The sequence below is a fragment of the Bos indicus x Bos taurus genome, chromosome 21, assembly GCF_003369695.1.
Source record: "Bos indicus x Bos taurus breed Angus x Brahman F1 hybrid chromosome 21, Bos_hybrid_MaternalHap_v2.0, whole genome shotgun sequence".
In the NCBI taxonomy this organism is placed as follows: Eukaryota; Metazoa; Chordata; class Mammalia; order Artiodactyla; family Bovidae; genus Bos; species Bos indicus x Bos taurus.
The window spans coordinates 34,581,683-34,607,508 of NC_040096.1; the positions used below are offsets into that span (position 1 = coordinate 34,581,683).

At 57.2% G+C, this 25,826-nt stretch overlaps 1 protein-coding gene across 1 annotated transcript; it reads right to left on the minus strand.

Moving 5' to 3' along the window:
- Positions 1–580: 580 nt before the first annotated feature.
- LOXL1 (lysyl oxidase like 1) lies at positions 581–25,073 on the minus strand. Its single transcript, XM_027521145.1, has 7 exons — positions 23,556–25,073; positions 9,352–9,460; positions 6,114–6,251; positions 5,529–5,685; positions 4,838–4,933; positions 2,982–3,097; positions 581–922 (listed from the first exon to the last, which is right to left on the minus strand). The coding sequence occupies exons 1-7, from the start codon at positions 24,709–24,711 to the stop codon at positions 916–918; spliced, it is 1,779 nt and encodes a 592-aa protein (XP_027376946.1). The 5' UTR covers positions 24,712–25,073; the 3' UTR covers positions 581–915.
- Between the last annotated feature and the right edge of the window lie 753 nt (positions 25,074–25,826).

The following is a 25,826-nucleotide window of genomic DNA, read 5'->3' on the forward strand; positions in this document are numbered from 1 at the left end:
CGGATCTGGGGTCCAGAAGCTCAGGGTACTGCTGCCAGGACAGGAGCGAACGGGCCACCGCCTCCACCAGCCTCTGCCAAGTAAGCTCTTCTCCCTTCCCTTCCTGGGCTCCACCACTGCCCCCAGAGGCTGTCTCACTAGGTAGGGAATGTTTTCATGTTGGGGGGTGCACCCCCTCCAGCCCCTGTGAGCAGGAACTGTCTCTGACTCTAATGTGCACTCTGTTCCACCATAGGCTGGGCATTCAGTAGGCGCTCAATATGCGAGAAGGGGGCAGGTGGCTGGTGGAGGGGGTGACTGTTTGAGAGCAAGGGGGGGTGGGTGGTGGTGGAGGATGAGATGCCGGGGGCCCCTCCCCCAGTGTGTCGTGGGCCTCTCCCCACGCAGAGGGCTTGGTGCCGAGAGACACTATGGGGCTTCCACCGGGGGCTCGAGGCCCTCTCGGTCAAGCTGTGGTCCTGACAAGGTGGTGGCTGCCCTTTCCACATTCTGCTGCCAAGGATGGATCCCAAGCGTGTCCCCTGAGCCCAACCTAGCTCTGGTCATCCCGGCCGGCAGGCCACATGCAGAAAACCACAGAGTAGAAAAACCTTGTTTTATTCAGCCCAGGCCTGGGCAATCTTACTCTGTGGTATGGCCAAAATATAAAAAACAAAAACCAACAACCAACAAAATAACGTGGTAGGGGAGAGTTAAGTACACAGTGGGGCCTGGCATCCGGAGTCCCTGTGGTTTCGGCCCCCGTTCGCTCCCTGAGGCGGGCAGGGAAGGATGCTCCCGCGCGTCCAGCTGCCCCTGCCTGTGAGTGGGGGCTGGGCCCCTCCGGCCGGGCTCGTCCTGGTGGGAGGCTGCCTGGGGAGCAGGGCCTGCTTTGGAAGGTGGGGAGGTGGGCCGGCTGTATACACCTCCCCAGGATCAGGATCTAAGGAAAGAAAGAGAGCAGGTCAGTGGCAGGCTGAGGGGCAGGGAGACCTCATTCGACTGTCAGCCAGGCCCCCACCACCTCCCCAGCTGAGCGCTTCCCCTCCACTCCCCTCAGTCATCGGGGCTCAGGGAAAGGGGCCTTGCACCCCCAGCTCTAAGAAGAGGGGTTTCATGGGCTCCCACCCAGGGCATGGTCATGGCAGCACACTGCCCCATGCCCTGAGCTCCAGACTGTTTTCTAGGCCATTAGCTACTGTCTGGAAATACTTTCTTACTTCTTCTAACTCAGTACTTTTGGGGGGGAGAAAAAAAGGCCTCCTTTTTCCTCTTCAGAAACATGATTGAAACCCACAGGCGTCAGTCCCGTGGCCTTTCTGGGAAGGCTCCGTCCAGCTTCCTGTGCGCTGGCCCAGCCGCCTGCCTGCGGTCAGGGTTGCGGAGACGCGCTAATGAGACCTGAGCCTCTCCAAGCACTTATGTAAAGGGCTCGGAAGGAAGGGCCTCGGCATTCCCGGTGCCCGCAGGGCCCCGGGGGAGCTGGAGAGGGTGTGGGCAGCTGCTCTGTCCACCCTGCTGAGGGGCCCAGCTCAGGGTGCCTCCGGAAAACAGGGGGCTGTTTGGATGCTCCCTCCCCAGCAGCAGGAGCGACAAGAGGGCGTGTGGGCTCCCTGCCTCCCTTGCTCCCCCCTCAGCCCTCTTTCCTCTTGTATGGCTCCTGCCTCTCTCCCGCCCGCCCCTGCTACTCCTTCCCTCAACTGCTTCCCAGAAAACCTCTACTGTTTAGGTGATCCCTGGAATTTTAATGGCTGAAAGAGACAAGCCCTGAGGAGCAAGAAGGTGCTGGAAATCCAGGCCTGCCAAAGGGCTAGGGATGGAGCAGGAGTCAGTCGTTCCCAGGTCACTCCGTGACCTGGATAATTCTGATCTAATTCCACTAATGAGGAACAGAATCTCTGAATTGAACCAGAGGCTACTTTTCTCACAGTGCGGTGGGGGGCTGTGAACAGTTAGCTTAGTGGTAGCAGCCAAGGGTGAAGCGGCTATCTGTAAACACACACGGAGCACCACATACCAAGCCCTGACCCTGGTCACATGCTGAGCCTTAATCCTGGTCACACACTGAGCCCCAATCCTGGTCACACGCTAAGCCCTGACGCTGGTGACAGGCTAAGCCTCTCATATCTGTGAACCATTAATAAGCAGGCATGTTTGGGGAAAAGTGCTTCTCTGGGCCTCAGAATCCCTGCCAGCTGTCCCCTAGGTGATGGACTACAGCTCTAGAAGACTACTCTTTTTTTCTTTAGTTTTTAAATGGAAGGGAATTGCTTTGACCTGATCAAGCATTTAAAATTCACACAGAAGGCAACTGAATTTCTTATTGAGTTTGTAAGCAGGCAGTCCCTCTGCAAAGTACTTCACGTGAGGAATCAGGAGAGAGGCTGAGGACAGCCAGCCCGGGCAGCTGAGGAGTCATGTGCCAAAGGCCCGGGTGCAGAGTTCATCAGCTCCCTCCACCAGGGGGCCCAGGGGCTGATGACCGATTGGAAGTGACTCTAGCCAGAATCCCTTCTAATCTGGGACTGCTTCATTCAATCCACCTTACAGGGACCCTAAGGCTCACATAGCTGCCATTCACTGAGCACCAGTGTAAGGGTTCTGGAATACGCAGAGACATCTGTCAGGCCTTTCAATCCGCCTCACAAGCCTGCGTGGGAAGTGCTGAAGAGAAAAGATCAGAGAGGTGAGGTGAGCTGCCTGAGGTCAGAGTGAGGGAGTCACAGAGCAAGGCCTGCAGAGCCCTGCACCTCCTCGACGCCCCCTGCTAGTCTCCAGTTGAGAGATGGGGGGCCACGCCCCAGATCAGCGCCTGCAGCCTGAGCGCCACCCCCATCCTGAGCACTGGGCTTGGGGTGGGCACAGACGAGCCTCCTCCTGCCCAGCTTGTGGGCTGGTCCAGCTGCAGCCGTGTGTGGCCATCAAGGTGACCCACAGGGCAGGTATCCTCCGTGTTTCAGGTGGCCCTGCCTGCTCCTCGAGTGGGGCGGCCGAACACTTACTGGACAATTTTGCAGTTTGTTGTAGAAACGTAGCGACCTGTATAATGGATGTTGCATCTCACGACATTGTTGGTGAAGTCAGACTCCAAAACGATGTACTTTGGGTTCACATGCACCTGAAGAAGGGAGGGAACAGATGGAAAGGGGTCTGATCAGGGGGCTGTGCTTCACCTGGTCGCCAAGGAAGGTGGAGAGGCAGACAGGCAGACACAGAGGAGACAGAAGAGAGGGAGACAGGGCAACGGAGACAGACCACGCCAGACCAAGAGACGCACCAATGCAGAGACGGGAGAAGAGGCTGAGACACAGACAGAGAAGGGAGAGACAGCTCACAGTCAAAGAAAGCACCATCAGATCACCCTTCTTGGAAGACAGGAGGCTTCCTCAGTCAGAGCTCAGGACAGGGGGCCCGGCACAGGGCGTCCAGAGCCACCGCCCAGGGAACCCAGCAGCGAGTGAGGGGCTGGGCAGGGATCCCAGGCCTGGTCTCCCTGACTACGAAGCCCGCACCCTTTCACCACGTGTGCCCATCTAGATGATCCACTGATGGCCTACCTGATGCCAGGTGGCATCTCCTGGCCTGGAGCCCAAGGCACCTGACACTCAACTGAGATGATGAGCCAAGCATAACCTGGCTGAAGAGGAGCTGCTGGGACACGAGGAAGTCTTTAAAATGTTGGCCTGACAGGGGAGGGCTTCATCGAGTTAGGCCACACCCAGCCTTATCTGCAGAGCATTTAAGAAGAGATGCAGTGATGTTGTCTTTAAGTTACATTTCTTAGAGGCAGGAACTGGGCATTACATGTCACGAATCGTTGGAACCTAGAACTCAGAAGAGCTTTTGTGTGAGTCTGTTGAGTGGATGAATGAGGGAAGAAAAAAGATACCCTGAACAATGCTGGCCCCTGGGTGAGGCTGAGCAGAGGCCTCACCAAGCCCAGTGAGAGGTGCTCGGGACAGGGCTGCAACCAACAGCTTCTGGGTTGCTGGGTTCTGAAGGCAGCCGCCTAGCAGCCCATCTCTGTGCAGGTTAAAGCTGCTTTCCAGGCCCACCTTCTCTGCTCTTATTTTACTCCAGAGTGGAGAAGAGCCCAAGGAGCCCAGTAGCGTGAGCCCCACCCTGGCTTTGCACCTGCAAGAAAGAGGCTAAGATTTGGCTTCCCCAGGTGAGGCTGTGATGACCTGCCCAGCCTGCATGGAGGCACCATGCTGGGTTCTGTGTCCCTGACGTGCTTTTCTACTTGTGCCCCCAACCAAGGGGCATTGGGATGATCGGACGTGGAGGAGGGGTTCAGGCCAGAGGGGATAAAGCCCTTGGCTTTGCAGGGGGTCCTGTCTGTGTCTCAGGGAAAGGCAGTGTCCTCTCCCAGAAGGCTCTCCAAGTCCTCTGTCACTTAGGGAGGAGAGTCACCCCCTCCTCCGGCATTACCACACCTGGGCTGAAGTTTCCTGGGCATTTTTTATGGGAAGAGGCTGTGTCTGCTTGAGACTAAGACCTTCAGATGCGAAGTGCAGACCTCAGGGGACATCATTGGTTGCAGAGCAACAGGAGTGTGAAGGAGGAGCCTTAGTCTGGAGATACTGGCCTCCCCTTTCCCCTACACCCTGGGTTCCAGCTTCAAATACTGCTTCCCACACAGACTTAACTCTTTCATTCTGTTCACTTGACCCAGAATCCACCCAGCCTCCTAGACCCAACTCAGGTCCCCTCCTGCAGGAAGTCTACCGTGATTGCCCCATTTAGAGTGCTCGTGACTGCCTGTGAGATCTAACACCCAGAGGGTGTACACCAGAATGTGCAGCTTATGTCAGGGGTGAGGACATCAGGCTGGAGGAGTGCCTCCAGGGGGCCCTACCTTGAGGATGTAGTTCCCGGGCTGTACGTCGGTGATGTCAATCCACTGGCAATCGATGTCTGCGTTGTATGTGTCATAGCAGCCTGGGCTCAGGCCCTAGGAGAGGGGACAGGAGCAGAGGTTGGGGTGCTGTGCACTCCTCAGAGAGCCACCCCATGCCCACTTCAGCAGCCTGGGGCCTCCTTCCTCTGTGCTTTGTCCTGACCCTGCCCTCCCTGCCCTGAGTAGCTGCTCAGCATGGCTCTGCCTTGTACTAGGCTCACTGGGCAGATGGACCGGAGCAATGAGAGATGTAATAGCCAGAAGGAGGGGTGAAATGAAGGTGGGGGAATGCCTGGGAGAGATGCATGGATGAATGGACAGAGAGAGATAGGCAGGATAGATGGACACTCTCGATAAAGATGGATTTGGGGGCCCAGCTAGGCAAATGGAACATTAAGCCATCCGGACTCCTTGGAATGTTCCTTTTCCTTCCATGAGTGGACACCCCTGGAAATGGAGGTGCAGGGTAGGCCCCGAGGAGCCCTGTGGTGGCCTCAGGACTGGCGAGAAGACCCGCACTCTGGAGGAGCCGAGTGGCCAGGAGCCTCGGCACCAGCCTGTCTTCAGGGTGACCCAGCCTGCCGTCTCCAGGCAGCTCTGCCCCGCCCCCGGAGCCCGGCCCCGCCTCTGCAGCCCGACCTGACCTGACCTGGGTGTGCGAGGTGCAGGCGTAGCGCTTGAGGTTGCCGAAGTCGCAGGTGCTGTCCTCCAGGCAGAAGCTGGCCTTGTGGCCCTCGGCCACCTTCTTGCCCGTGGCTGCGTCCAGCAGGTCGTAGTGGCTGAACTCATCCATGCTGTGGTAGTGCCTGGGGCGGGAGAGGAGCGGGAGAGAGGGCCTAGTCGGCCCTGCCCAGCCCGCTCCCTCCCGAGACGGCCTGGGTGACCCTGCCTCCTGACCAGCCTGGGCCCCTGTGTCCCACAGGCAGCATCTCTGGTGTCCCCACCGAGCCAGGCACCCCAGGAGGGCACCTCCTCAGGACCCCTCACTCCTCCCTGGGTTCCTCCCTTGGGCGATGCCCTGCATTCTAGACGCTTCCATCTCCTATCCAGGACGATCCTTCTATGTCCCATCTTCCAGCCCAGCTTTTGCTAAGGCTCCGCTGAAAAGTCCTTGTCCCAGTGATGGATTCTTGGCAGAAAACACCTCATGGGCCCCCCATCCCCCCCAGCACCGCCCCTGCCAGAGTGCTCGTGGGGCTCAGGGTCCGGGCCCAGAAGCAGGGCGGCTGCTCACTGGTGGCAGCTGTGCCACTCCCAGGTATGCCGTGGCCGGTTCGGGAGGAAGTCCGCTGTGCCCTGGTTCTTCACACGCTGGGGGAAACGCAGCAGCACGCGCACGTCGTAGTCGGTGGCCTCAGGGGCGTAGGCTGTGCTGTGGGGACAGGTGGGAGACGGGGCTTAGGTACCAGCCAGAGACACCCCGCGCGGGCCGTCTTGTCCCTGAAGGTTCTCACAGCTGACCCCTGCGTTGCAGCCAAGGCTCAGGCCTCCGCTCCTCTCTGCTGGCCGCCCTCTCCCCTCTGCCATGTGGCTGGAAGCTGCTGGTGGGGATGCTCTAAAGCAGGGCCTGATAATGACCCTCTGAGGATCCCTGATGCCTGCTTATGACTCTCAGTTGGGGACAGTCCCTGAGTGTGGTGGCTCAGATGGTAAAGAATCTGCCTGTAATGCCGGAGACCTGGGTTTGATCCCTGGGTTGGGAAGATGCCCTGGAGAAGGGAATGGCTACCCACTCCAGTATTCTTGCCTGGAGAATCCCATGGACAGAGGAGCCTGGTGGGCTACAGTCTATGGGGTGCAAAGAGTAAGACACAACTGAGCGTGGGGGCACATCAAAATCTTTGGAGGGCTTTTTTAAAAACAGCCTTGTCCAAAAGATTCTGACTTCTCCCTTCCCCCTACACCCTGGGTTCTAGCTTCAAATACTGTTTCCCAAACAGACTTAACTCGTTCACTGTACTTTTGTCTGTTCTGTTCACTTGACCCAGAACCCAACCAGCCTCTTAGCCCCAACTCAGGTCCCCTCCTCCAAGAAGTCTGCTGGGATTGCCCCACTTACGGGGATATTAACTGCCTGGGAGATCTAACAGCACTGCCTCCAACACACCCTGATACCACACACACCCCGAGCTGGGCCTGTGTGAGTAGGCCACCTCTCCCTGATTGTGTGGCTTCAGGGCCAGCTACTTGACCTGTTTGAGGGAGCACTGGTTGCAAACTGCCTGCTCACAATTCACTTGCTGTCCCCCGGTTGCCAACTGAGATGGGCCTTGTGAGGAGGGAAGGGAAAAGAGAGAAAGCTGGGGGGGGCGGCAGTGAGGGGACATGTCCACACCCCCCGTAGGTAGGAAAAAGGGCTGACTGCAGGCGTCCCCCCTTCAGCTGACTGCGGACAGCTGTCTTGGCCAGCCTCAGGGGCACTTCCCTAGCAATCATTAAGGGTTGGGCCCTGAGGCCAGAGGCAGGAGATGGCCAGTCATGGGGATTAGCTCTCTGTGAGAAGATGTCTGGACACCAGGCGCTGCAGGCTTCTGTCTGCCAGGACGTAAGTCCCTTGGCCTTGTCTGAGGGAGGCTTGGAATTTGTCTCTGTCTGCGCTGGAACAGAACATCCTCCTTCCCTCTGTTCAGCTAAATCCTGCCCTTCTGTTGGGCTCGGCACACCGTGGGAACCCATTAGGGTCTGGGTTCTAGGCCTAGCTTGGCCACAAGCCCGCAGTGAGGCTTGGCGCAAGTCCCTTCCCTCGTCTGAGGCCCGCCTGCCGTCTGTGGGCTGGCACTGGTCTGCGGCCGCGATTTCGGCCATCTCTGCAGGCCCTGCCGCTCCAGGGCGCTGGTCCTGCTGCATTTTCTAGGTCTGAATCCCACAGCCAGCCTCCGCGGATGCCTCAGCCCCTGCCAACCGCCCCCTCCTCTGGCCTCGCGCAGCTCCAGCCTGCCAACCACCCCTTCCAGCTCTCCTCCACTCCCTGTCGCTTGGATCTGGGTGAGCGGCTACCAAGGTTCTCCAGCTAGATCAAAAGAGCCCTTGGACAGAGCCCTGGTCGCCTCCTCCCCAGCCCCCCTGGGGGCCCAGGTGTGAGCACACGGGATGTTCCATGAAGATGGAGTAACAGTTTGGTTTTTGACTCAAGACTCTTCAAAACTCAGCCTCAACGGACAGCCATGGAGACTGAATTCCTATTCTCTGAAGCCACTGTAGTAAGAGCAGTACTATGATGCTCTGTTCCCAGGTACAAGACCTGAGTGGGCAGGCCCGCTGAGGGGACTCACATGTGGTCCCTGGACCTCTGCCAGCTCTCACACTGTCTGTGGCCAGTCTGTAAGGAGATAAGGAACTTCCACCAACATGTAAATCAGCTACATCACTGATCACACTAGTTCAGCTGATACTTCTTTTTTTGAAGCAAGACTTTCTCGATGAAGGAAGTGGTGAATTGAGTGACATTCACTGCAAGCACCCTCATCCTGCTACAGACAGATAACGGTCTGCGGTCAGCTACTCTGAATGGCAGTGAATGAGAGGCAGAGAATGAAAATTTCTCACATTTTCCATCAGTGAGAAAATGCTGATCAGTGAGATCCCCAAGCACTTCCCAGATACTCGAAAGTGAAACAAGAGTTCAACTGCTTTAAGAAAGCAAATAATTAAGGTGCTTTCAACATAGAGAGATGTAAACAAAAGAAGTAAGTCAATGTAATCTTTAACTAGTTGTTTTGGCGCGGGGAGATGTCCTCAACGCATACATATTTGACCAGAACATTCGCCGTCAAACTGAGAAGCAAGCTCTGCGAGAGGCAGAATTACCCAGGTGTAATGGAGAGTCCCTGTGCTGGCCTCCTGGGCTCCAGTGCTGATGGCCTTCCCCGCTCTTGGGGGCAACACGCGATGGAGGCCTCACTGCTGCCTGTGCCCTTGGCCCCTTCTGGCCAGCCTCCACCTGTCCTCTGTGGAGATGGCTCCACAATCCTGCCCTCTGTCCTGACGGCAGCTAGAAGACTTTCCTGGAACCTTCTCATGACGCAGTTCAGATCTGAGGGTTTCAGTTCTTCTCACTGCTCCTCAGTTACTGATGTGAAGTGGCGTGCTAAATTGCTCAGTCGTGTCTGACTCTGCAACCCCATGGACTGTAGCCCATCAGGCTCCTCTGTCCAAGGGATTCTCCAGGCAAGAATACTGGAGTGAGTTGCCATTTCCTTCTCCAGGGGATCTTCCCCACCCAGGGATAGAACCCTTATCTCTTATGTCTCTTGCATTGGCAGGCAGGTTCTTTATCACTAGCGGGTGTGAAGATGAAATGTCATTAAGTTCCTTGCAGGGTGATGTATACATAAAAGCTGGATCTCCCCATTCCCTTCCCCACCTGAAACCCTGGGGGCAGACAAGGCTCACCAATGAGAAGGCCAGGGTGGTGCAGCCTGCAGGCAGGTTCTGGGTGACTCCCAGTGACTGTCCACACGTCATCTCCTTACCTGGCCAGGCACTTCTCCTCCGCAGCACAGCGCAGGGAGTACAGGTGGGCTCTCTGGACGTAAGTGGACGCTTGCACGTAGTTGGGGTCTGGGACCAAGTCAGGGAGACCTGGAGTGAGGAGTGGGAAGGAGAGAGAGGAGGGAGCAATAGCTTGGCATTGAGGAGGACCAGAGTTAAATTTACAGCTCAGAGACCTCCCCAACCCCAAATGTCCTTGGTCGTTCTCAGTTCTCTACACTGGCTGTCACTTCCTCTTGGAAGCCTCCCAGTATGTGTGTAAGCGAGGTGTGTGACATGAATCATTCTCTCTAGGCTCGGGTGTGGGGTCAGGGACGTCAGGGAGTAGGGGCTAACCTCTGGAACTCCATGCTGTGGGGATCACTGAGCCTCCTGGGAGACTTGGGGGGTGGATTTGGAGAACTGGAGAAGACAAAAGAGTGCTCTCGGCAGGGGGCATAGCATGAACAAGGGCCTGTGGGCAGGATCGAATGAACCAAGCAATTTCCTGACTCAGACACTCCCATTGGTATCCTTATTTCCCAGGGCACCAGCCCCCAGACACTCTCTGCTCGTCTCTCCCCTGCAGCTGGCATTCTTCGTGAACTGCCAAGAGCGAACCCTAGGCTTCCAGCCCTCAGCGGGTACCAGAGGCTCCTGGGCAGAGCCAGGTGAGTGGCGGTTGGCGAAAGTGAGGGTGGCCAGGAAGGGAGGGGCTCACAAGAAAACACGTCCCCGGAGCAGGCTGCTGACAGGGCAGGATTCTCGGCTTGGGCGCCCAGCCCGCCTCGCTCAGGATTCCTTTCATCCTGTCATTGGCCCCCAGAGTGGACCACACCTTCCCGTCTGCAGCCTCTGGCCTCCAGTCTGAGGAGGGCCTGGGGCCCAGTGCCCAGGGGAAGTCTGGAGCCTGGTCCAGTCCCTGGATCACTTGTTCCTCCGGTCAGGCTGCAGCCAAGGGTCTGTCCACTCTGCTCCCCATCCCGTACATAACTTCATCCCAGTAAGTTATTAGGACTAAGCAGAAGCTGAACTCAGGTGTCCAGACCCTAGCCACCCGGAATAAAGAAGGAAAGATCTTGATGTTGGGTATGTGGAAGGGGTAGGGTTGGAGGTGGCTGGGGGGCCTCCAGAGCCCTGGGTTCCATCCCAGCTCAGCCACCAGCTTAAAGGGGAATGGGCTTGGGTCTCCATGTCCCCTCCTCTCTCATGCTGCCGGGCTTCTGGCAGATAAATGATAAAATGAAGCTGTAAGCTCTTCTTAGCTTCTTTCAAGCCCTCTGTTTTTTGGGGGGCAGGCACAGTGAGGGGGCTTGAGTCATACGGACAGGCTTCTAGCCCCTTCTTCTTGCTGCCAAAATCCTCTTGTCAGCTTGCAGGTCCAGAAGACGAGTCAGAAGAGGGGGACACTGGCTTCTGAGCTTTTCCCAGAGGTTTCTGCCTGCCTGTCACCCCTCACAAATTCATCTCTGGGGCTCCCAGACCTCACCCCTGCCTGCCTGGGGCCCAGGCCTCAGGCGGGAGCAGCCAGTGTGATCTCACCTGCTAGGAATGAAGAGGAAGCACGGAGCACAAGGGTGGGTGAGGATGAGGTGGCTCCTGGCTGATGGGGGCTGTCTTGGCCAGCCTCGGCCCCGTTACTCAAGCCCCTAGGAATGCTTGCAGTCATTTCCCCAGGGAGCGTCAGGCCCTGAAAGCAAGGGCCACCTCCGAATCAAGCTGTTTCTCACTCTCTGGTCCATAGAAGCTTGTGGGTGGGGGAGAAGGGGGTGAATGGCCAGGAATGGCTCCCTTCCCATTATCAAAGAGCCTTTCCCTCAGCAACATGTGGTGGTGGGTCAGCTGGGCCTGAAGCTGCATGAGACCCACATTTGGCACGAGGCAGCCTGCCACCCCCACTCCAGGCTCGGTTTCAATAAACACTGTACAGATGACTCTACAAAGCTTTCTGGCCCGACCCTTCCTCTCAGTCCAGAGAAGCTGAAAGAGCCAGCTAAGAGGCTGCGGGTACTCGGGGCGGGTGTGCTCCCGGCCTCTGACTGCGCCTTGACTCTGATCACATACTGGATTCTGATCCTGGCCACACACTGAAGCTTGCTCCTGGTCCTAGGCTGAGCCAAAGATGACCCTTTTCCTCTTACTGTTGAGGAACCTCAGGTTCAGGCAGGTGCCTCCTGCTCCAGGAAGGCTTCTCTGATTGGCAGTGACATTCCAAGCTGCTCACACTTCTGCCTCACTACTAGATTTCATCATAGTCACCTGTGTCTGCTCCCCTCCAGTCTGTACTCCCTGAGGGCAGGGCTCACGCCCCACTCACCCCCTCAGCATGCTTCAGGGCTGACTGTTACGCTCTCAGTCTCTGTCAGGCAAGCTTCTTTACTGATCTGTGGCTTCACACTTTACTGTTCCACTCATCCACAAGCGTGCTCCTCAGCCTGTCTCCCTTAGGAAACCACGGCACACAGTGGTGCTGGAGGGAAGCAGGCTCAGAGACGGCAATGAATTTGCCCACAGTCACACAGCAAGTCAAGGAAGCCCCAGGAAGAGCTTCCAGGTCCCAACCTCTCCTTCTAGGACCTTACGTGTTATTTCTTCTTTGTATAAAGACGATTTTTTTAAAGTTACAATTTACACAGTCAAATGCACAGATTTTAGGCATACAGTTTGATAAGCTTTGACAAATGGACACAGGGTGTTAGAGCCACCACAGTCCTGCTGTGGTCTGTTCCCATCATTCCTCAAAGCTCCTCCCTGGCCCTTCTCGGTAAATCCTCCCTCCCTCCTCCCCAGGTAACCACTGATCTGCTTTTTAATCACTTTAGATTGGTTACGCCTTTTCTAGAACTTAAATGGAATCACCCTGATCATTATTTTATGTTCTTTGTTCTGCATCTCTGACCAGCGCGGGGGTCCTGTGACTCCCCACCTTCACTGCCATGGGGTAAGCTACTGGAAATGACAGAGTCTAGGCTGGGTCCCCTCAACCCCCCTTAAAATCCCCCACTGAGGTCTCTGGGAACAGCAGGCCCCCTCCCTCAGCTGGTATGTTTTCCCAGGGAGAACAATGCCTCCTTCTCTGCTGCTCTCCCAGGAGGCATTCCATCAGCAGCCAGGCCTGCAGGCTTGGGCTTCAGCCTCTCCACAGGGGCCTGGGTGTGTGGGTGGGCTGTGTGGTGTTGGAAGGGGGCTGAGGGAAAGCTTGAGTGGGCACTTGTGGATGTAGGGGTAGGGGTGCCGGTTTGTTACCTCTGGCTTGTGGAGGCACATCCAGGCCCTCCAGACAGAGTGGCCAATGTTGGTTAAAGTTCAGTTCCAACAAGACCTGTGCTCACCTCTCTTCCCTACCATCCCAAGAAATGTGCATTTTAAAAGGAAGATCCTGGTCATCAGGTCATCAGAAGGCAGGGAGAACCATCAGTCATGGGATGTAATTTTGTGGGGGGGCCGGGGCTGGGATGTCTTATGCAGAATGTATGTAGTCAGCCAGCTTGTGGACCTCACACTGGAGACATTATAAAGTAGTGTAGTGGGAAGTTTTTCTGGAGACACTTGTTTTTATAAACGCAGAGAACTTTTATAAATGCAGAGAAATGAATTATCATTTCAGAGCAACCATTATCACTGGTTTGTGCAAGGCCATTCTCATAATTACGTTTTTTTAACTTTTCATCCTTACCCTGACCCTTAGACATGTCTTTGAACGTCTGTGTCTCTGTATAAAATTGGAAGTGGCTATGTATCCGTGAGGTATATGAATGATATTGTCTTATGGGTCTCATTCCATTTCTTGACTTCCGGTCAATATTAACTTTTAAGATATGTCGTTCATTGCTTGTCATTGTGAGTACGATTCCACAGTTTATACCCTCCATGCCCGATCTAGCCAGTCTCCTGGGGATGGGGTTGCCCCCTCAAAGGCTGGGCGATGGGCATGCTCAGGCTACCCAGGGAGGCCTGGTCACCTTCAGCGGCCTGCCGTCCTTGCCCAGGGGGTAGGCAGGAGCCTGGCTTCTTACCCTTCTGTCACAGGCCTTTTGTGAGGCCCTGGGTGGGTCTGGCCCCTGTCTATGCCTCACTGCTTCCATTAACACGGACTGAGGGCTGGGAGCCTGGGGCTGACCCCCGGTGAACACTCTTCCCCAGAGACAGTGTGCTGGCCACACGGGGTCAGGCTGCACACTTTGGACTAGGGTTGGGAGGACACTGAGTCAGAGGGCAAGGGCCCTGGGGATGACTGAAGCTAGGCTGCTCGGCTGGGGAGGGGCTGGGTGTGAGTGAACCAGTCCCAAGGCCACTCTGCAGGCAGCCTCTGGTCTGGAGGAAGTCCCTCAGCCTCGGGGGCCCCATTAAACCCTCCAGGGCTGGGAGGACACAGAGTGGGGGCCAAGCGCCACCACTCAGCATTCCTGCTCTGCCTCTGGGGCTTCCTCTCAGTGGGACCCAGGGCCCCTGCACACTGCCTCTTGGGGGTCTGATGTCCTCCCGCCTCACCTGGGCTGGGCCTGGAGCTGCCGGCTGGCCCCCACACCAGCCTGTGGAAGGCTGAGGACTGTCTTCCTGCTCCCTGGCAGGACACAGCTGGGGCCTTCTGGTGGGAGAGAGTCCAGCAGGCGATATCTGCCATCTCGCCCTGCGCCTCATGTTCCAGGTCCCGGCCCTTCTTTAGGCTCAGTTTCCCCATGTGGATGACGGGGAGATTAGAGTAACCGTCCCGTGAGAGCAGGTTTGATGGCTCCATAAACACTTGGAGATTAAAATATTTTTCAGGAGCTATTCAGGCCATTCCCCAGCTTTGGGCAAGAGCCCAGGACCTCTCACAACCTCTGCAGACAATACTCTAGCTGCCAGGAAATTCTCCCACCGTCTGACCTAAATCCTTCCTGCTTTAGAAGGAATCTGTTCCCTCCTGCTCAGCGGTTCCTGGCGGCCGCCCAGAGCGGAGGGTCTGAGGTTACATTCCCTCCGCGTGCCTACACCTCACCTGTTTTCCTCTTGGCTTCCTCTTTCCTGTGAGTTCCATAAACCTCGTCTCCTTTGAAATCCTTCTCCCCAGCCTCCTGCTCACACGAAGCAGCTGAAGGCAAATGGAATGCCAAAGAGCCCTAATCTCTCGAGCCTGGAGCTGGAGGATAAACAATGTCCGGCAGGAACCGGTCAGTGGGTTGTGAAATATGTAGAGAGAGGGATGTTTTGGCCCGAGTGGCCTGACTCCAGAGCAGCCCCTCGGTGGGGAGAGCAGGAAGCTCAGAGAGCATGGCCTGGAATAAGGATGGGCCGGGAGGGCCTCGGGGGCGGGAGCTGGCAGCTCTGGGTCCTAGGAAATGATCGTCTAATAATCAGGACATTAAACTGTCGGTGCCACACCTGGGTGACCAGAAGGCAGGCAAGGTTCTGCAGGATCCACTGTGGCCCACCGTGAAGGGCAATACAGTCCAGGCAAAGGAGCTAGGATGGTCACTGAGCCTAGCCCAGAACCTTTGGTGGCTCCCCATCACCTACAGACTGCTGCCCCCACCAGACGGGGAGAGGCAGTCCAAGGGCAGCGATGGCCTCGCTACTCTGGGTGACAGCTGCAGACCCAGAGGAGGGTAAGTGTTTGTTCAATTGAGCAAACCACCCAGAAATAGCCGGGGCAGAGCTGGAGGAGGCCGCCAGGGAGGTGAGCTACCTCTGCCTCCTGCTGCCTCCTCACACCCCTCCATCACTCACACTCTTCCCAGTGTGAGCATGCCCACCCTCCCACCCACGGTTCCCCTCTTGCAGGCCCTGCCTAGTGCCCTGCCCCCACCTCTAGAAGGCTCTACAGATCCCGTGGTCTCCTAGGTTCCCTTGCTGCCCCTCAGACCCTTCTCAGTGACCTGAACTTTTTATCTTTCTTACAAAACTGCCCATCTCAGCTTATGGTGACTTCACCCTTTCAGCTGCACAGGACATAGCCCTTTTCTATCATGCCCGACCCCTCTCTTTCTCTTACACCCCACATCCAATTCATCAGGAAAAGCTCATTGGCTCTATCTCCAAAATATATGCTGAAACTGACTGCCCCCCACCTCGTTGTTATCCCCCTGGCTCGGCTGCTGATACCTCAGCTTCGATCTCTGTACCAGCCTCCTCTCAAACTCCTGCTGTCTGCCTCCACACAGTCCACTCCCAGCATAGCAGAAAGAGACCCGGCTTAAATGTCACTGTAGTGGCTCCCCCCGGAGAAGGCAATGGCACCCCACTCCAGTACTCTTGCCTGGAAAATCCCACGGACGGAGAAGCCTGGTAGGGTCCATGGGGTCGCTAAGAGTCGGGCACGACTAAGCGACTTCACTTTCACTTTTCACTTTCATGCATTGAAGAGGGAAATGGCAACCCACTCCAGTGTTCTTGCCTGGAGAATCCCAGGGACAGAGAAGCCTAGTGGGCTTCGGTCTATGGGGTCGCACAGAGTCGGACACGACTGAAGCGACTTAGCAGCAGCAGCAGCAGTGGCTCCCCCATGAGTGGAGAGTCAAAGTCCTCACAGTAGCCTACAGGACCTCCATGGTCTGGACCCCGTTACCTCTCTTACCTGTCTCCTATAAGGCCCCCACACCCATGCTGTGCTGTTCCCACCACGCTGGAACACACCTGAAAGCTCAGGGAATTCCTGCCTCAGGGCCTTTGCACTGGCTGGCTCTTCTGTCTGGAATGCTCTACTGGCAGATAGCTGCTTGGCTCACTTACTTGACTCTTTGCTCAAAAGTCACCTTCATGAAGCCCACCCTGACGCCTTTGCAAGCTCTCCCAACACTTCAGAGCTCCCTGATTTCTCTCTGCTTTCTCCACAGTACTTACCACCTTCTATTATTTACTTATCATGTTCACCCATGAAGATACAAGATCTACAAGGACAGGGACTTTGTCTCTTTTCTTAAACTCATGAATACCCAGCGCTAGACCAGCACAGAGAAAGGCACTCCATGAATATTTGTGGAATGGCTGCATTTCCTCGAGATGGTATCTGCTCTCCTCAGCCAGCCTTCTGTGGTCTGGCCTTAACCTGGCCTTCCAGATTTCTTAACCCCAAGGAGCAGGAGGCAGCTCCTAGCACAACTGACCTTTTCTGCCACTGATCTCTGATCCCATAGTGCCCTTGCCCTGGAATTCCTTGCTGTGCAGGCACACGCACACCCCCCCTTCATCGGGGTACAGTCTTGAGGTCCCAAGGCCTACCTTGTTAGCCCTCCTCTGCCACCGCCCGGTGCCCCTCCCTCTTCCCTCTTCCACCACCTGTCTGCTGCCACCCCGCTGTGGCCCAGGTCTGTGCACGGAGTGTTCTGAGAGCTGGCGAGTTGGCAAGAGAAGGAAGTGGACCTGGACCATGGCATCCTGCCTGCCGGGGTTAAGGCCCCGGCGAGAACAGGGATGGGTTCAGGGTGCCCCTGAGTTCCCTGTACCCCAGCTCGGGGCCTGGCACCTGCATGCCCTCAGCGAGCCTGAGGACAAACACTGGTATCCCACAAAGGGTCTGCTGGCACTACCTACGGGAGCACAGCCTTCGTTATCACGTAGAGGCTAGGACTGACTCCAAAAGCCCTTTCTTTTCAGAAAGGATTAGCTTTGGGGCTGGAAAACCATGGTTCCCATCAGCCCACGACAGGGAGGAAGGGCGGCTTGTCTCCTGAGACTCGGGTGGCTGACGCTCCTCAGGCCTCGACTTCCCCCTCTGGGCACCTTCCTGCTCTGGTGTCCTGATGCCCTTGCTCCATTTTCAGGTGATGCTGAGATGCCCGGTTTCTGGGTGCCCATCAGTAAGGGGGAGAGGGACCCAGGTGCAGCCTGGCCCTGCACTCCAGAACCCAGACAGCAAGGCCCTCTGGCTCCAGCCGCCTGTGGGGAGGAGGCTGTTAGGTTGGGGAAGGGGAGGGATGGGAGCAGCCTCTCCTTCCGGCCTCCCTCCCTCCCGAGCGGGCTGCTGCTCCGCAGGAATGCCGGGCACAGAATTGGAAGCAGGTGTGGGCTGCTGGGGCCGGCCACCGGCTCCTCCCCCGCCCTTCCTCTCCTGCCTTTCCAGCCACTGCCCTGGGGAGTTTTCCATGTGTTCTTGGCTTGGACAGGAGTCGCGTGGACTTGGGCTGGGACTACTGGGGAGAAGTGCCCCTTTGGAGGTGAAATGCCCCTTCGGAGGTGAGAGGGCATTGAGATGGGAGCACCTAGAGTGGAAGAGAGGAGGAGAGGGGGCCAAAGGCCAGAACACCAACCCCCCTGCCCCAGCCAAGTGTGGCAGCAGACTGGCACTTATAGGGCCTGAAGCGCCCTGCTGGGCCACCACCCCAACAAGCTCTGTGGGGCCTGTGAACTCAAGGCAAAAAAATCCAACTTTGTGTGTCTTAATGGGGTTTAGATCTGAGAGAAACAATGAAGGTGGAGACATACCCTTCCTTGAGGGGCAGGAGCAGAAGGGGAGGATGAGGTTTGGTGAGGGGAGTCAGCCTGGATCTGAGCTTGGCTGCTGATGAATTCTGGGACCCTGGATGAGTTACCGAACTTCTCTAGCCTCAGCTGCCTCCTTTGTAAAATGGGGGTGATAATACCTCACAAGCTTGCCGGGAGGACTAAAGGAAGAAACAAAAATAAAATGCTTGGCATAGTGTCTGGGGCATACTGTGGGTGCTCAGTCGCTTCATTCGTGTCTGACTTTTTTGTGACCCCATGGACTGTAGCCCGCCAGGCTCCTCTGTGCATGGGATTCTCCAGGCAAGAATACTGGAGTGGGTTGCCATGCCCTCTTCCAGGGGATCTTCCCCACCCAGGGATCGAACCTGGGTCTCTTGCATTGCAGGAGGATTCTTTATTGTCCTAGCCACCAGGGAAGTCCTTGATACACATTAAGGGTTCAGTAATATCAGTTGCAATTATAATTATTTAAAACAGGAGCTGTCTCTTCCTGCAGGGACAGTCCAGTTTGAGAGCAGGGGGAGAGGTTGTGGCCCTCAACTGGCAGATATGAGAGGAGACAGGAAGTCTGCCTGCAAGGAGGCTGTCCCCGACACAACTTGTTTGTTCTGACACCAGTGACCTCCGATTGCCAAACAGGGGAGCAGCGAGAGGACCCAGGCCCCTCTGTCTCCATAGCTGTCTGACCCTTTACTCCAACTTCCTAGGCCTGAGACTCCATTTCTTTCTAAAGGAGCAACTTGGGACAACTTCAGGGAAGGAAGAAGGAGTGCTGAGCTGCGATTCTGCCTCCACCAGTCACCAGTTGAAGCAGTCATGGGCAAGTTGCTTAACCTCCGAGGGCCTCAGTTTCCTCATCTGCAAAATGGGAGTAATAGTAACAACAAAGGTTGTTATGAGGATGGTATGTGTGCTTAGTCGTGTCCTACTCTTTGCAACCCCGTGGACTGTAGCCCGCCAGCCTCCTCTGTCCATGGAATTCTCCAGGTGAGAACACTGGAGTGAGTTGCCATTTCCTACGCCAGGGGATCTTCCTGACCCAGGGATCGAACCCACGTCTCTTACGTCTCCTGCATTGGCAGGTGGATTCTTTACTACTAGTGCCACCTGGGAAGCCTGTTAGGAGGATTAAACGACTCTAACTGTAAATTTCCAAGAACAGTGTCAGGTGCTGTCCATGTGCTTGTTAAATATTCTGGAGTCTGGAGTGGAAATGATAGGGCTTCATGCTAACACCACACTGGGAAGGTGTTCTTTGCTTCTAAATCTGTGCACATTCTGTTTCATCTCACTTTGTCACAACCAGTGCTCACTGCCCAGAACACAGTAGGAGTCAAGTATCTGCTAAATGACCAAATGGATGTGAGAGGTAAGCCTCCATACATGAAGATTTAGGAAAAAAATAATGCGTGGGGGTTAAGAACCCAGGATGGGGAGTCATACAGACCCAAATTCTGGTTTCACTACTAACAGGTCATATGATAATCAGCAAGTGAACCCACCACCTTATCTATGAAATGGGATGGATTATCAGCATCTGGCTGGTGGGGTTGCTATGGGAATAAAGAGAGGTGATGTATAAATATAAAGTGTCCAACATATGCTAGCAGAATTATTCCCCCTGGACGTGGCTGGGAGAACTGGGGCCTGGCTCACAGGTGGCTTGAGGGTGGGGTCCTCTCAGAGTCATGAAGACATGACAGGCTCAGTGTGAAGTCTTGGCTCTGCCGCATCCAGCTGTGAGACCTTCCCGGGTCTCAATTTTCTCATCTGCACCACTGGCCTGTAATCCCCACCTCTCTAGGAGGCTGTGGGGTGAATGAAATTGCACATCGAGGCCACTAAGCTCAGCAGGTGCTCCTCTGCAAATGGTTGGAGTTGTGATCATCATTCCTGCCGGGGGGCTCTGACTCCGGATGCTTGCTGGGTGGAGGCCTGCTCTGTCTGCCCTTGCATCTCCTTCAAGCCTTGTGGAGGTGGGTGCGTGACCTGAGTCAGGCAGGCAGGTCCTGGTGGGGAGAAGGGCAGGCAGCAGGGAGCCTAGGCTGCTCTCAGGGACTAAGGGGTCCCATCTGGACTGTTGGGCGCAGGAGGCTGGATGGAGAGGAGCGGACCCTAGAAATATCTAGGCCCAGACCATCCCTGGGGGCTGTGGAGGCCTGAGAGATGGAGAAGGAGGGGACGGGAGGAGGTGCCTCAGGTTCTGGAGCGATAGGCTAAGGCATTTGTGATTCTGTCCTGAAGGCCTTGGGAGCCCCAGAACCTCATTGAGCAGGAGAGTAATGTGGTCAGCAATGCAAGGGTGTATCTACCTCACATGTAGGACGGACTGGAAGAAACCAGGGAGGGGGCAGTCACAGCTCCAACTGGCTGTGTGAGGATAGAGCTGGAGGAACCGTGCCAGGCAGGGCTGGCACAGCCATCAGAGGTGCCCTGGGAGGATGCCCTCCAACTGGCCATCCTCCCAGGGCAGCTGCTCCACCTTATTTTCACAGGGTGGCCAGAACCAGTGAAACAGGCCAGGGGTGTAAGGGGGAGCCCTGGGAGAAGAGGCATGGTTTTCCAGGGCCTGGAGTCATCTTAGTCCGCACAAATATCAGCAGATCAGAGGAGCTGAGGCTGTGGGGAGGCAGGAACAGGGACAAGGAGGCTAGGAGGAGACAGCCTGGCCGTGGGAGAGGGAGGGGCACAGCTCAGGGGTCTCAGCAGGGCCTGGGAAGCAGGCAGCCCATCCCCAGGCCTCTGCCTGGATTTGCTGGGACAGTCAGGCCAGGTATGTGACCTGGGCCCCTGTTTCCTTGCCTTCCGTCCAGCTACATGTTTCAGAGACAATGGTATTGCAGGAACCCTTGGGTCCCCCCTCCAGGGTGGGAGGGAAGCGGGTACAGGCACCCAAGGAAGAAACCAGGCTCCGGACAGGCGCTTGGAAACCGCCCAAACGTGGAGGCCGTGGGCGGTGCGCACATGTGTTTGGTATTGTGAGGACATGTCCACGCCCGTACACGCGCGGGCTGCCAGCGCCCAGCCTCAGACCCCTGGGTGTGCGGCCAGGAGGAATGAGGTCAGCCTCGGAGAATCCGCCCTGGACTCCCACACCAGGCCTGGGGGTCTGATCTCAAGCACAAAGCTTGGCCTTCCCCGAGCCGGGATTTTCCATGGTCCCAGCCTAGCAGGGTGGGAAGGGGAACAAATGATGGGGGAGAAGGTACTGCTCCCTCTCTGGCCTCTCTGTGAGCCCGGATTTTGCCTGTATCCCCCACCCACACACCATCCCCTCCAGGATTAGGGAAGGGGCACCTGGAGGGTGCTGACAACTTGCAGCAATACTTGGGTACCTACTCCTCCTAGAAGTCCTCCCTGGTTCCTAGTCCCTGACTGGGGAGGCCCCTCCTCTGGCTCCCCTACACCACCACCCTCTCCCCACCCGCCCAATGCCTGCCTGATCACAGCCCTGAGATGCCCCCTCCTCTATGCCTCCCTCAGGGCAGGGCCTGGATTCAGCTTGGCATCTCCTTCAGGGCAGAATTGTCTTTAATCTCAAATGAACACTGGGGATCAGGGGCAATGGCCAGAGGCCCTCCTGAGCACCAAGCACCTCCACTCCAGACACAGCCTTGCCCTGGTCAGTCTCCCTCTGAACCTTAAGATCTAACAAGCCACAGAAGGGCCTTAGAAAAAGCCACTGGCTCGGGGCACAGACGATGAGTCCAAGGCCTGGCTCTGCCAGTACTGCTATTTGAGGCCTGGGTTTTCTCCTCCGCCCAGAGGTGGAGCGCTTCTGGCTGAGCCCCACTCCGCGGTCTTGCATTCGAAGAAAATTCACCACAACAGTTTAGCCTATAGATAAAACGTGCTCTCCTCCACGGAGCTCTAGCAGGGGCTGATGCAGGGTGGTACCACACACCACTGCAGGCCTGCTGCGAGTCCTGCTGAGAATCAGATGCAGGTGAGGCCGAGAAATCCTTCATCACATCATAGAAGGGCCCTCCCTCTAGCTCCTGTCTGGAGCACCTGAAGGTTCTCAAAGTGGGATTCAGCATCCCAAGTTGAAGGCTATGCTTTGAATGTGAGGGAGAGCTGAAGCTAAGTCGATTTAGTCGTGTCTGACTCTGCAACGCTATGGACTGTAGCCCACCAGGCTCTGTGTCCATGGGATTCTCCAGGCAAGAATACTGGAGTGGGTTGCCATGCCCTCCTCCAGGGGACCTTCCCGACCCAAGGACTGAACCCGCATCTCTTACGTCTACTGCATTGGCAGGCAGGTTCTTTACCACTACTACCACCCGGGAAGCCCCTGAATGTGAGGGAGCGAGTACTACCATTGGGGACACGTCCCTCCCCTAGCCTTGGGCTCCAGCAGCCCACAGAGAGACAAGAGTCCCCACCCCTGCAACCCAGCAGCAGCCTCTCACCCAAGGTCAGTATGGCTGGAGACAAGGATGCATCCCCATGTGGACAGAGGCAGAGGAACAAAGGCTGGAGATGCAGTATCTGTGTCCCTAAGCCCCTCAGGGCTTAGCCCTCACCTGGTGGGCCTGGCACAGCCACCCTGGTGTGGAGCAGAGAAGCAGAAGTAAAGAATCAGGAATATTAATTGCAACCTGAAAGAGGCAAGGCTGACGTGGAATGCACACACATTGGAGTTTGAATGGAAAACCTTGACCAGAGCTGACTGCAGACTTGCAGAGACAGAAGCAGGAAAGGGAGTTCTAGGAGGGCAGAGGTTAGGTCAATGGCCGTTCAGCCCTGGCCAGACCACTCATGGGCCCTAGCCAAGGTAGCCTGCCTTAGAAGAGCATGTGTGGAGCTGCTCATCTGAAGAAGGAAGGCCGCCTCTTCCAGTGTGCAGACAGCTTTCCCGAGACTAGGTCATATCTTCAACCTCCCCCCCATCCCTGTCCACAACTGCCTCCAGGGACTTTTGCATCCCAGCCTGGGGTGCAAAACTTAAGAGGGCATCTAAGATCTCAGTAACTAAGGGAAGTAATATTTGAGGCAATATTTTAAAAAAATCAGCAGTACTGCAAAAAAAAGAAATCTGATGAAGAAAATATCAAAATTTCATATAAAGACAGATTGCTATTGCTAATTTTCAGTTTTTCCCTGGCTTGAATACAGTTTGGCATGGCACCATTACTGATTCTATTTCAAAATTTGATATTTTGTTCATCTTTTTTTGGCATGACTTTTGATCTAAAAATGCACTGAAATATTACTTAAGTAGATTACTAAGTTTTCTGGTGCCCAGGCCAGTGCCTCTCTAGTCCGGGCCTGGCAGTGTCCCGCGAAGGAACCCCGGGAGGTCCAATCTGCTCTCCTGTCAGGCCAGACCGTCTCTTCTAACCTCTTGTTCGTTCACGCCAAGCCCACCTATGCCCAGTGACCGGGAACTTGTCACACCTCCGGAGGTGTTCCCGAGGCCTTTCTAACCCGGATGCTCCGTGTTTCACCCTGTGAGGCTGGCAGAGGGGCACCTCCAAGAGGGGAGGACGTGCCCCAGTGGGAACAAGGGAGAGGCGGGGAGAGGGGCTCCTTTATGTGTCCTCAGATGACCCAAGCGTCTCTTTCCAAAGCCTATCCAGCCCCTCCGTCCCCTACCCCCCAGGTCAGAGCCTTGGCCTGCCTGGCCAAATCCTGGCGCCATGGGGATGTGTGGACGGTGGCGAAGGCCTGGGAAGCACTTGGGCTGCCGATGGGGGCCAGGGTGGGGGTCTTGACTTAGCAGGCGGGGGAGGCATTCTGTAAAGGATGGACGAAGCCCCGGGCGCCTGGACGGACTCACCTCGACCGTTCTGGTTGGGCCGGTACACGCTGCCCACGCTCAGGCGGCCCTGCTGCGCGCCGTTGCGCTCGGAGCCCGGCGGGGGCGCGTCGGAGCTGCGCACCGGCAGGTAGGGAGGCTCCAGCACGCGGAAGGGGGGCTGCGGCTCCACGACCCGCGGCGGGCTGTAGGCCTCGGGCGGCATGTTGCCATAGGGTGGGTACCAGCCGAGGCGGGGGTCGCCCCCGCCGCCGCCGTACGTGCCGCCGCCCCCGCCGCCGTTGGGCTGCGCAGCGTCGGGGCCCGGGTCGGGGTAGGCCGGCTCGAGGCCCGCGGTGCCCTCGTGGTACAGGCTGTGCGAGTAGCGCCGGTCCAGGCCGTCGGCGGGCTGCGGCGCGTATGGCCTCTCCGGGGCGGCCGGATAGAAGCCCTGCGGCGGGTACTCGGGCTGCTCCTCGCCGCCGCCACCTCCGTACTCCTCGTAGCGCGCCCGCGGCTGGAAGGGGTAGACGACCCCAGCCGAGGCCACGGCCGCCGCGCCCAGGCCGCCGCTCGCGCTGCGGTAGTACACGTAGCCCTGGTCGTAGGTCCGCGTCGAGGGGTCGTACGTCTCGTACTGGCTGACGAAGGGCGCCTGCGGGTAGGGGAACTGCTGCTGCGGGAAGGAGGACGGCTGGCGGTAGGTGCTGGCGAAGGCAGAGGCAGAGGCCGAGACCGAGGAGGCGGAGCCCCCGTGCCGTTGCTGGGAGACGGAGGTGCGGGCCCGGGCCATGCCCGTGCTGTCCCCGACGGCCACCTCGCGCCAGTTGTCGGGCACCTGGCCGAAGCCGAAGGGGTGCCGCGCCTGGCCGCGCACGGTGTCCGAGCCGACGCGCCCGGGCAGGGGCAGGGACGGGGCCTGCCGACGCCGGAGGCCCCCCTGGCTGCGCCGCGGAGGGGCCTGGGGCGCGCCCGCCAGCAGCACCCGGGAATTAGCCTCGGAGCCCTGAGGCCCCGGCGGCACGTACTCCGCGCCCGAGTTGAGCAGGCTGTACACCTGCCCGTTGTTCTCCCACTGGATCAGCTGCCGCCAACGGCCCGGGTCCGAGCCCTGCCCTGGCGGCGCCTGCTGCCCGTGCACCAGGACGCAGACGCAGGCGCCCCACACCAGCTGCCAGCCAGTTAGGGCCAGAGCCATGGTGGCCCCTCTGCTGAGGCCTGGTGGACCGAGAGGCTCTCAGGAGTGGCCCCCCGTGCGTGCTTCTCTTCCCACGGCCTCGAGGACAGGACGGCTCCTTTCCCGCCCCAGCTCTAGCTTTGTCCATCCTGGCCTTGTCCCGAGCGGGACGGCTCCTCCGATGACAGCATTTCGAGGCCAAGGGGGTCAGGGCAGGGCAGGGGCGGTGCCCAGGGCTGCACGAGGCTCTCTGTAGGGCACCGGGCAGGCAGGGCCGCCTGGGGGCCTTACATGGCCAGCCCGGCTGTGGCTGGCCGCGCTGGGCTGGCGCTTTCCCACTCTGAATGAATAAGCAACAGGCTGGGAGCTTCGGGAGGCTTTTCGGGCAGCCTGGTCCGCCTGCTGGGGCCTCCTCCGCGGGGCCCTATGGCCCGCCGGGTTTTAGCTATGTGGTCTGTCCCACAGCTGCTGCGCTCGCTCCCTCAGTCCCTGGAGCTCCCAGCCAAGCCGCAGACCTGCCTCTGAGCAAGGGAATGAAATAGGGAGTAGGAAGGAGGCCTCTGGGGACTCAGGTCTGGTGAGTGGGGTCCTGGCAGGCATAACAGGGCAGAGGTGTCAGCACCACTCTGGCCGTTTCTTTTTGCTTTGGTCCCAGCATCCTGGTTTCTTATCTAGGCTTTAATGAGCCCCTGACTCTTGTCCACTCCAGCCTCTGCCCAGGACACCTGGGCTGCTAGTCTCCAAAGCAGTACTGAGACTTCCTCTTTGTTGGTGGGCCTTCTAGGGGGATATGCTGAATCCCACCCTCCTGTGGGGAGAGGCTGAGCCACTCTAATTCAGGTCATCAGGTGCATCTTCCTTCATTGGGTCTGAGCACAAAGAAGATGCAGCTTCTGCCTTTTCCCTCTTGGCACAGCCCTGGGCCTTACTCTCCTGGTCTGTAGAATGGAAGTTTGCCTTCCTGCTGAACAGAACTTGTGAAAACATGGGAGAGATCAATTTCCTGCCCGTCATGTGTGGCTTCTGTCATGCATCTCTGAAGTCCACATGGCCTAAGCCTGAGTGAGCACCTGGATAAAGTGAAATTCAGGGGCTGTCTTTGATGTGGGCTAGGAGTCATTGGGAGGCACCATGAG

What these genes read in the sequence shown, in the direction of transcription:
- LOXL1 (XM_027521145.1), bottom strand. Translation starts at nt 24,711, where the DNA reads ATGGCTCTGGCCCTAACTGGCTGGCAGCTGGTGTGGGGCGCCTGCGTC. An exon ending in GAGGAGAAGTGCCTGGCCAG is followed by an intron (nt 6,252 to 9,351) that starts GTAAGGAGATGA and finishes CTGTCCCCACAG; the next exon opens with CACAGCCTACGCCCCTGAGG. An exon ending in CCTGCACCTCGCACACCCAG is followed by an intron (nt 4,934 to 5,528) that starts GTCAGGTCAGGT and finishes CCCCTCTCCTAG; the next exon opens with GGCCTGAGCCCAGGCTGCTA.